Source organism: Corythoichthys intestinalis, chromosome 22 (genome assembly GCF_030265065.1).
Source record: "Corythoichthys intestinalis isolate RoL2023-P3 chromosome 22, ASM3026506v1, whole genome shotgun sequence".
Lineage (NCBI taxonomy): Eukaryota > Metazoa > Chordata > Actinopteri > Syngnathiformes > Syngnathidae > Corythoichthys > Corythoichthys intestinalis.
Genome location: NC_080416.1, coordinates 24,282,051 through 24,293,830, shown reverse-complemented (window position 1 = coordinate 24,293,830; position 11,780 = coordinate 24,282,051). Strand labels below are relative to the sequence as shown.

The window sequence follows — 11,780 nt, the reverse complement described above, 5'->3', positions numbered from 1 at the left end:
TATTCCCATTGTGATCATTCAACATGCCTCGTTTATTAGTAGAAAGCGGCAAACAGTAAGTGGTTATGGGGGGGTGACAGAAGAAAAGAAGGCGAGAGAGACTGAAGAAGTACAAACAACAAGAAATACATTGAACGCCTACACTATGAAAATGTTGGTGCTATTGTTAGCTAGTTGTATTTCCAGTTGACACCATGTGGGGGGCCTGATGACCAAGGAAAAAAGATGAGAGGTGGAGAGTCAGAAAGATAAGTGATTGAGAGGGGTGGAGCGTTCACAAATCAGCCATGTGATGTGTAGAATCCCTTCGTGTGAATTTGTGTGAATCCCTTGTGTGTGATTATGCTGGCATCCTATTCTATGCTATCTGATCGCTAATCCTGACACTTGAGTTTTTGTACTTGACTGTGTCTAATTGCACTTAGTTATGCGTAAATCCCATTAGATATGTGATAGTCCTGCAGACGAGTGGAAATGCCGGCGGGAACCACCAAAGGGCCGCAGCCCTTCCCCAGCCAATCGGAGGGAGTGAGCCGGCGCAGCCCATCCCTCTTCCCGCAGCCTAGCTAGGGGGCCACCATCATCCCCCCCGGGATCCAAGGTGGTCCCCTGGGCCATCCGCGCCTCATCAACTGGCCTTCAGGGATGGGATGAGGGGACGCACCACCACCTTCCACGCCCACCTCCTCCCAGCCCGCCTACCCGGCCTACGAGCCACCGCCGCAGCCCCCCAACCAGCACGGCAAACCGTGGGACCCCCAGTGGCCCGTCAAGCCCAGGACTGGGCAGAATCCCCGGAGGAGGTGATACATAACCATCTCCACTGCCCCTGTGGCCGGCAGCCCAATCAGAGAGGGAGCCAGCCGTGGGAGCCAAGCCATAGAGAAAAAGTGGGGGATCCACCTACACTAGTATGAAAAAGTATCTGAACATTTTGCTATTTCTCACATTTCTGCATAAACTCACCATCAAATGTGATCTGATCTTTGTCAAAATCACACAGATGAAAAAACAGTGCTTTAAGTAAAACCACCCATACATTTATAGATTGTCATATTTTAATGAGGATAATATGCAAACAACAGAAGAGGAAAAAATAAGTAAGTGAACCATCACATTTAATTTCTTCATGGGGTTCAAGTCAGAACTCTGACTTGGCCACTTCTGAACGTGTATTTTGTTCCCCTGAAACCATTCTGAAGTTGATTTACTTCTGTGTTTTGGATCATTGTCTTGTTGCAACATCCATCCTCTTTATGGCTTCAACTGTCTGACAGACGGCCTCAGGTTTTCTTGCAAAACATCATGATAAGCATTTAAATTCATTCTTCCATTAATGATTGCAAGTTGTCCTGGCCTGAGGCAGCAAAACAGCCCCAAATCATGATGCTCTTACTGAGTATTCTGCGCTGAGCTCTTGCCGTCATCTTTGGTGGATGGCCACTCCTTGGGAGAAAAGCAACAATGCCAAGCTCTCTCCATTTGTAGACAACTTCTCTGGCTGTCGATTGATGAACATCCAGACTTTTAGAGATGGTTTTGTATCCTTTCCATCTTTATATAAATCAACAATCCTTGATCGCAGGTCTTCAGACAGCTCTTTTGACTGAGCCATGATGCACATCAGACAATGCTTCTCATCAAGACAATTCTAACTAGGTGTGTGTTTTATAGTGGGCAGAGCAGCTTTAAACCACTCATCAGTGATTGGGCACACACCTGACTTAAATGGTTTGGTAAAAATTGGTTTCAATTGCTCTTTAAGTCTCCTTAGGTAGAGAGTTCACTTAGTTATTTTCCCCCTTCTATCATTGTTTGCAATTTATCCTCATTAAAATATGAAAACCTATAAATGTTTGGGTGGTTTTAGTTAAAGCAGACACTGTTTTTTTTATCTGTGTGATTTTGACAAAGATCAGATCACATTTAATGATGATTTTATGCCGAAATGTGAGAAATTCAAAAAGGTTCAGATACTTTTTAATACCACTGTGCATTTTTTTAAAATTATACTTTGCAAAATAAAGTGAAATAACTTGTCTAATATGTTTTTGTTTTTTTTTTGCACTACTTAGTTTACTTATCACGGTCCTCATTAACCGCGAAAAAACAAGCCTTTTTTTTTTTTTTTTTTTTATTACGAAGAGGGGTGGGGGCGTTACTTTACGGTTGTTCACTTATCACGGCGGGTCCTGGTCCTCCTTAACCGTGAAAAATGAGGGATCACTGCCCTGGTCCTCATTAACCACAAAAAATGAGGGATCACTGTACTGTATTAAATTTGCCTTCCTTGCTCTGTGTCCAAAATGTTTCCTTTTCCACATGTGTCGTATTCCTCCTACACATTTCCATGCATGTATTCTAACATGAGAATCACACATGCGCGTGACCTTGACATGTGACATCACATTACAGGGAAAATAAATGGCTAATAATACCAATATATTGATAATCTTGCACAGCCTCTAAACATGTACTCCCCACTAAAGTCCTTATTAAACCAATAACTATCGATTTTAAGGACTTTTGCTTGCAGCTACTTGCACAAAACCCTGCTTTATTCCTCTGTATAAATAACCCGCTCGCTAACCTTGTGTAGGAGTTGAGGGCAACTTGAAGATGGAGCTCGTGGAGATGCAGCGCACACTGGATGAAGTACATGTAAAATGTTTGTATGGCTGTGATAAGATTTGATAAGATGATTATTCTCTGAAAATACACTGGGATGTAGGAAGGAGCAAATAATAGTCCATGAGGCATTGAGATAGCTGAGTACATTTGTTCAGTGTGTGTGTGTGCGTGCGGGTGTGTGTGAGTGAGTGTGTGTGGGGGCGGTGGTGATGATGATTCAAGTCAGATTTCTCACAGGAACAGACACTTCACTGGAAGCAGAGGCACATCGCAGTTGGCCAGTACGGAAGGAATATTTAACTTAAAAAATTGGTGGCTGTCGACTTTCGTTAAAAAAATATATCATAATAGTAGGTATTTAATTTTTTTCCCCAATTTTTCGGAGGCGATACAACATGTCCCGTGTTGCCAGCCTGTCCAAGCTGCGGCAGGAGAGGATGAGGGAGATTAACTTGAGGGTGAGTTTTAACGAAATATTTGTCTTTTTATAATTTTTTTCATTTTTAAAAGTCAACTTATTAGTATTTCAAATGCAAACAAAAAATGTCAGTGTGTGTTACTTCCCCTTCTTTGGTGCCACTGCGGTTTCCTGTTTGTGACAGGGGCCCGCTTGTACAGGCGGGCCCGCACCCATCATGCCTATCTAGTCATACTGCACTGAGTATGCTGGGGTCTGTGGGTGTAGGTGTGTGTGTTTGCTTGTACACAGTGCGCCCGCTCTTGCTGGATAGTGTTGCCATAGAAATGGTCGTGAGCGTGTGTGATAGCACTGCTGAGTGTGAAAATCTCCAAGGGCCTTAAAAAGGTTGCGAAAATGTGTCGGTGCAGCTGTGAGGGAATTTGGATGGTGATAGAAGGGAGAAAATGTTAACGAAATGTTTCTGCGTTATTGTCCAGATTGAGTATGAGATAACGTTAAGCTAATAATGCTAAGGTTCGCGAAACGCCTACACACACACGTAAAATATTTTGTGTCGTTGTGGGAAAATTAAAGTATTTACAGAGTGTGTGTTGATCTAGTTGGTAAAATTTATATTCAAAACCGCTTTTAACAGCCGTAGAAGTCTCATCCATTTTGACTGGGAGGGTTGGCAGTGAAGGATCGTCCCAGTCAAAATGGATTGGACGTCTATCACCATCAACGGCAGACAATTCGCAAATATACAGTCATTTTCGGACTATAAGCCGCAACCCACCAAATTTGACACAAAAAAACGGCATTTATTCAGAGATAAACCACACCGGACTATAAGCCGCAGCTGTCCTCACCGTATTATGGGATACACAAAGATATTAGCAGGTAACACTTTATTTGACAGCGGCAAGACTGCCATAAGACCAAATGAACCACTATGAATCATTGCTTCAAAAAGCTTCATTTGGCCATCACTGCTCCCTTGGGGGAGACAATCAACCTCTGCTGCTACCTGCTGTCAACACTGTTGTCGTCCAACATGCCTCCTAGCATGCATTGCAGCGCTACAGATGTAAATAACAATCAAAATTCTTGTTTTGTGCTAATTATGTCTTCAGTTACTATTCTAGTTGTTTCATTAATTGCTAGTTATGTTATTTGGTAACACTTTATTTGAAAGTGGCGCTACAAGACTGTCATAAAACCATAGACTTCATAATGATATTGACGGGACACATTTCCCAGACACTGCGCCACACATTCAATCAACTAGGGGGCTATCCCACACTCCACTTCAGTCGGTTGAAGTCGGTCGCAGTTATTCTCAAACACATGCAGCAATTCAATGCCGGATTTAGGTTGAAAAAGGTCGAAAGCAGTAGTGTATACAAACAGGAAGGATTGTCTCAGGAGTGATTTGTTCGAGGATTCATTGTGATTATCTTATTTTTCGTACAACGCATGTATTTTGAAACGTTGTGAAAAAAAATCAATGGGAGAAATAAACCGCTAAGGCATTGGCGTCATAATTCACAATATTTACGTAAAATAAATGATAACTGCCCGTTTTTTTGCTTTTAACCAAGAATCGAGACTGTTTTATGTTTATATCTACAAAGAATTCAGGGATTTAAGCATTTATTAGGGCTGTCAAAATTATCGCTTTAACGGGCGGTAATTAATTTTTTAAATTAATCACGTTAAAATATTTGACGCAAATAACGCACATGCCCAGCTCAAACAGATTAAAATGACAGCAGTGTAATGTCCGCTTGTTACTTGTTTTTTGGTGTTTGGCGCCCTCTGCTGGCACTTGGGTCCAAATGATTTTATAGGCTTCAGCACAATGAGTGAGCATGGTGTAATTATTGACATCAACAATGGCGAGCTACAGGTTTATTTTTTGACTGAAAATTTTACATATTTTAATAAAACGAAAACATTAAGAGGGGTTTTAATATAACATTTCTATAACTTGTACTAACAGTTATCTTTTAAGAACTACAAGTCTTTCCATCCATGGATCGCTTTAAGAGAATGTTAATAATGTTAATGTCATCTTGTTGATTTATTGTCTTAATAAACAAATACAGTTCTTATGTACCGTATGTTGAATGTATATATCCGTCTTATGTCTTATCTTTCCATTCCAACTATAATTCACAGAAAAATATGGCATATTTTATAGATGGTTTGAATTGCGATTAATTATGATTAATTACTTTTTAAGCTGTAATTAACTCGATAAAATTTTTTAATCGTTTGACAGCCCTAGATTTTATTCACAAGAATTTTCAACATAAAAACTCTTTGTGGTGATAAGGCGGCGCCACAGTGGTTTATGACCAGAAGCACATTTGACATATATAAATGCTAATTGCCTGTTTTTTTTTGTTTTTTTTTTGCTTTTAACCAGCAATCGAGACTGTTTTACGTCCATATCTATAAAGAATTCAGGGATTTAAGCATTTATTCACAAGAATTTTCAACGTAAAAAGGTCTTTGTGGCGATAAGGCGGCGTGACAGTGGCTTAAGGACTAGCAGCACCTTCAACATATTTATGTAAAATAAATGCTGACTGCCCGTTTTTTTTGGTTTTGTTCTGTTTTAACCAAGAATCGAGACTGTTTTACGTCCATATCTGTAAAGAGTTCAGGGATTTAAGCATTTATTCACAAGAATTTTCAACATAAAAATTTCTTTGTCTGTGTTTCCACTCCCTATTAGTCGGCCCCGAGCTTCGTGTCCCGTCAATATATTATGAAGTCTATAAGACCATCATACTCATGACAAGACACTCCCACGTGAATTAATGAATGCTTATGAGAGATGTCATTTTGTGCTATCCGGCAAATTATCTTACTTTTGAATGGATGTAAACGAGCCGAGCTGGCCGGATGACACTTCATGACATCCGTCATAAGCATTCATTAATGCCAATGACAGTGTCATGTCTTAATTATGATGGTCTCATTGCAATCTTATGACGCCGCTGTCAAAGTGTTACCTATTAATCCAAATAAATCAACAAATAAGCCGAAATAGACTATAAGCCACAGGATTCAAAATTTGGGAAAAAAGTAGCAGCTTATAGTCCGAAAATTACATTATTAAAAACCGTAAGATCAGTTGATTTCAACAAATTCCGTGCAGTTTGTCAGTTATTTGTTAGTTTCAAGGGTCCGGATTTGCTAAGCTAGCGCGAGTCAATGGTGCCTGCTTAGCATGCCAATAAAAAAACGATCTAACATAGTCAAATAAATTCAAAATACAGATGCGGCCAAAACAGTGTCACCACCAAACTGCCGTAATTCATTTCATTCTGCAGGACTATTCATTTTAGATGCGTAAAACGACCACAATGGAGAGGAGTGCTTTGGCCACTTGTGGTCAATATGCTGGGGAGTTGTTCCCACAAAAATAAATCAGCGGTCAAAAAAATAGATGTGATATCACTCCGCTCTGCTTGCCTAGACAGCCTGTTCCTTGCAGAGTTGCTGGATTACAAATGTTCCTGTTTATACTACAATTATTGGCAATGGCAATGGTAATAACTTTTCCTGAAAACACAGCCAACACTACTGATTGCTTGAGTCATCAGTGATTGTCATTAGGGAATATGTTGTTTTTTTATTGGTATGGTAAGCAGGCACCATTGACTTGCGCTAGCTTAGCCACTCCGGAGCCCTGAAACTAACAAATAACTAACAAACTGCACAGAATTTGTTGAAATCAACTCGAAGATTAAGCCTTATGTCAAGAATTCTGAAATTCCCCTTTAAATTAATTTATAGGAAAGTCAATTACATGAAATGACATTTTTAGACCCCGTGGTTACTGCCCACTTCCTCAATCTCTGCTTGGGGTTACAATAGTTTGACTGTTGGAAGTTGTAATATACAGGGTGTTCCAAAATGGTTGACCCCATTCTAAATGCCATATCTCAGAAATTACTTGATTGATCTTCATGAAACTAATTACTCTTTATGTTAAAGGTTATAAGTTTTATTGGTTAAATTTGCAAAGAAAAGTACAAATATTTGTTGTTTCTATGACAGATTTTCATAAGTGTTCAATATGAGCGCAAAATGCCTTATCAAAATATCTTTTCTTTTGAAGTGAATGGCATTTCTTACCCTGAAAAGATAGAAATGCCAACCGTTACACACAAAAATTTGAAACGTTCCTACACAAGCTGTGAAAATTTGAGGTCATTCCAACGAAAATTGTCAAAATTATTGGCCTATGAATTGGGGTCAAACATTTTGGAACACCCTGTAGTAATAATAACAATAATAATGTCAAAACAAGTTCATTTTTAGAACAGATCTAGCTCGTCTATGGACGTCTATGGCAGCCAATGAGTTAAAACTCAGAAGTCAACCAAGCCAGTGCTGGAGAATGAGAGAATAATACTTTTCATGTGCGTCTAGTTATTGCAAACATGTATACTGTGTGTTTTTAGAATAATCCGCATTATTCGAGACGTCAAAATTAGGGCTGTCCAAATTATCGCGTTAATGGGCGGTAATTAATTTTTAATTAATCATGTTAAAATAAATGACAGTACAGTGAACTGCCCACTCGTTAATTGTGTTTTATGGAGTTTTGCTGCCCTCTGCTGGCGCTTGGGTGCGACTGATTTTATAGGCTTCAGCACCCATGAGCACTGTGTAAGTAATTATTGACATTAACAATGGCGGGCTACTAGTTTATTTTTTTGATTGAAAATTTTTGCAAATTTTATTAAAACGAAAACATTAAGAGGGGTTTTAATATAAAATGTCTATAACTTGTACTAACATTTATCTTTTAAGAACTACAAGTCTTTCTATCCATGGATCGCCTTAACAGAATGTTAATAATGTTAATGCCATCTGGTTGATTTATTGTTATAATAAACAAATACAGTCCCTATGTACTGCATGTTGAATGTATATATCCATCTTGTGTCTTATCTTTCCATTCCAACAATAATTTACAGAAAAATATGGCATATTTTATAGATGGTTTGAATTGCGATTAATTGCGATTAATTACGATTAATTAATTTTTAAGCTGTAATTACAGTGGGGAGAACAAGTATTTGATACACTGCCAGTGTATCAAATAATTCCCTTTCATAACTGGGCATTCTAATTTCACAGTGTTTGATCACTTAATGAAGTGACTGGTGAGTGTACATTATTGTCTAAAGTTAAACCACCCAAGGTGCCGAGAGAGCTCCCATTAATATTCAAACTGGGTTAATAGACCGCTTACATTACGTCCTAAAAGTGGACCACTTGACACACATGAACAATTTCACCTCTTGAAAAGCCACAAAATGACATTTTACAAAATATTGGGTGGAATTATGCAGCAACCAAAGAAAATGTCATGACGCCACCGGGCGAGAATGGAACACAAAACTGGATACGCACTGACGCAGGTCGATGCAACAGAAGAGTGTTTATTTCGTAACTGTCTCTATAAATTGGTTTCCTTGACTGCGCGCGATGACTTCTGCTTTTACAGTGTGACCATCATGAGATCGCAACATCCTCCACGCCTCCATCTGAACTGAACTAATGGAAATCCCCCTTGAGAATAAACAGACTATTGAACCACTGCAGACTCTGTGAATAATTGTATTTGTTTTTACGTAAGTCCACTTAATGAGTCATTTTTTGCCATCCCCTCAGAATAAAGAACGAGAGCGCATGAGGGAGCGAGAGAAGGCGGCGCGTGAGAGGGAGGCCCGCTATAACAACGGTCACCTCTTCACCTCCCTCACAGTGTCGGGAACAACGCTATGCTCGGCGTGCAACAAGAGCATCACGGCCAAGGAGGCGCTCTGCTGTCCCAGTAAGGCACAACGAGTACAAAATGTTGAAGCTGACACCATCAATCTATGCATAAATTTTTGGTTGCACTCTGGGTGAGGAAAGCATGATATGCCCTGGATGGGTTGCCAACCAATCAAAGAGAAAGCAATTGGGCGCCCTTTAGTAATATGAATCCACAGTACAGTTCAACTGTATTTAACGTTCAACGTTTAATTAATGCATTTGATTTACATCTTGTTTTTAAGCATTTATTGAGTAACACATTTTTTTTAACGTTTATCTGCAATACATTTCAATAGAAGTATTGGTTACCGTGGTATGAAAAAGTATCTGAACATTTAGGAATTTCTCACATTTCATCATAAAATCACCCTCAAGTGTGGTCTGATCTTTCTCAAAATCACACAGATGAAAAAAAACTGTCTGCTTTAACTAAAAAAAACCAAACATTTTTAGATTTTCATATTTTAGTGAGGATAGCCTGCAAACAATGTCAAAAGGGGGAAAAACTAAGTGAACCCTCTGCCTAAGGAGACTTAGGCTAGGTTCATACAACAGTTCTTAATGCACGAATCCGATTTTTTCGTGTTTTTCCAACTCGAGTCAGGCATTAACTTGACGGTCTGAACAGGACAAGTCGCATAGAAGTGGACCATTTCAAATCCAATCTGAGTCACTTTCGTATGTGGTTCAAATCCGATCTGGGCCACATTTTTTAGAACGTGACTGGCGGTCTGAACTGTCAAGACTCCCAAATCAGAATTCATGCAGCAATTACGTCAGCAAAGAGCAGGAGGCTCGGAGGACGGCAGCCATGTAGGTATTAGCGCCTAGCTTGAACTCTGCTTTTAGGCACGAAGCGGGCTTGACCACAGTCATAAAAATAAAATAAAGAAAATAATAAGCCTTACAATTTTCGATTGTCATTCTGTGCACCGAATGAGCAATATTTCATTATTGCACACATGGCCGAGTCGGGGCAAACTGACGCACCCACGTCATTTCACGCACACACGTCAAGGCTCATGTGTGTGCGTGTATGCGTTCTATCAGTCCATATAAACTTTGAATATAAGACTAAACGGGGATTATTAATGTCTGTTATTTGTGGTCTCTTTTCGGAAATCAAAATATGATCACTCAGGAATGACATACAGCTAGCATGTGCAATTTGTTTTGATTCTTCTGCGCATGTGGGTCTCTTTGCTGAACGCATTTCAGACTGCGAATTAGTGCGCATGCGTGATGCTTGAACGGCCTCAATGGACAAAGGCAGTCTGAACGGGCACGCCCAAAAAACAGATATGGCAAAAAATCGGATTTGTAGTATGAACCTAGCCTTAAGGACCAATTGAAACTAATTTTTATCAAGCAATTTAAGTCAGCTGTATGCCCAATCACTGATGAGTGGTTTAAAGCTGCCGTGCCCACTTTAAAATACACACCTGGTAAGAATTGTCTTGATGAGAAGCATTGCCTGATGTGCATCATGGCTTGGTCAAAAGAGCTGTCTGAAGACCTGCGATCAAGGATTGTTGATTTGTATAAACTGGGAAAGGATACAAAACCATCTCTAAAAGTCTGGATGTTCATCAGTCGACAGTTGGAGAAGTTGTCTACAAATGGAGAGAGTTTGGCACTGTTGCTTCTCTCCCAAGGTCCGTCCACCAAAGATGATGCCAAGAGTTCAGCGCAGAATACTCAGAGAGAGAAAAAAAAAAGAACTCTCAGGTGTCTGCTAAAGACTTGCAGAAATCATTGGCCATAGACTTGCACTGGCATAGTCCAATATCTATGTGCACACATAAACTACTAGTATACCAGTATGTAAAACTATGGCCAAGAATGGTGTTCATGGAGGACTCCACGGATGAAGCCACTGCTGTCTAAAAAAACATTGTTGCTCGTTTAATGTTCGCAAAAAGGCGCTTGGACACTCCACAGAAGTTTTGGTAAAATATTTTGTGGACTGACGAAGCCAAAGTTGAAATGTTTGGGAGTAACCCACAACGTCATGTGTGGAGGAAAAATGGAACAGCTCACAAACATAAACACCTCGTCCCCACCGTGAAGCATGGTGGAGGGAGCATCATGTTTTGGGGCTGTTTTGCCGCCCCAGGGCCTGGACAACTTGCAATCATTCATGGAAGAATGAATTCAAAAGTTTATCAGGATGTTTTGCAGGAAAACCTGAGGTCGTCTGTCAGGCAGTTGAAGCTAAAAAGAGGATGGATGCTGCTACAAGACAATGATTCAAAACACAGAAGTAAATCAACTTCTGAATGTTTTCAGAAGAACAAAACACATGTTCTGGAGTGAGGAGGAAGGAGGAGGAATCTGACTGAACTACAGCAGTTTTTCAGAGAAGAATGGGCCAAGATTTGTCCTGATCGATGTGCCACAGAGTGATCTGCAGCTACAGGAAGCGTCTGGTTGAAGTTATTGCTGCCAAAGGGGGGGCACAAAATCTTAAATGTGATGGTTCACTTACTTATTTTTCCTCCTTCTGTCATTGTTTGATATTATTCTCATTAAAAATATGAAAACCTATAAATGTTTTTGTGGTTTTAGTTAAAGCAGACTGTTTTTTCATCTGTGTGATTTTGACAAGGATCAGATCATATTTGATGGTGATTTTATGGAAAAATGTGAGAAATTCCAAAAGGTTCAGATACTTTTTTATACCACTGTACCTAGAGTGGTTTATGCATTTATAGTTAAGTACTGTGACAGTCAGACTGTGTATATAATGATGTTTTAATATTTCTGGGGATATTAATTAAAATTTATATAAAAACAGTAGCGTTGTCCGATAATAGCTTTTTACCTGATGACCAGTATCCCAATATTTTCCAACTCCAAAAATCTAATAATGATAAATGTAACAACTTCAAGTTTTTCCAAA

General features: G+C 39.5%; 1 protein-coding gene across 2 annotated transcripts in view; it reads left to right on the top strand.

Moving 5' to 3' along the window:
• Positions 1-2,837: 2,837 nt before the first annotated feature.
• Positions 2,838-11,780, top strand: part of arhgef1a (Rho guanine nucleotide exchange factor (GEF) 1a) — a 37,737-nt gene continuing 28,794 nt past the window's right edge. The window contains exons 1-2 of one of the 2 annotated variants that reach the window (XM_057827548.1): positions 2,838-3,089; positions 8,732-8,894. In XM_057827548.1, the coding sequence (XP_057683531.1) occupies positions 3,027-3,089; positions 8,732-8,894 (226 nt within the window). In that variant the 5' untranslated portion in view covers positions 2,838-3,026. The remainder of the gene's footprint in view (positions 3,090-8,731; positions 8,895-11,780) is intronic. The other variant, XM_057827547.1, reaches the window with a different exon arrangement.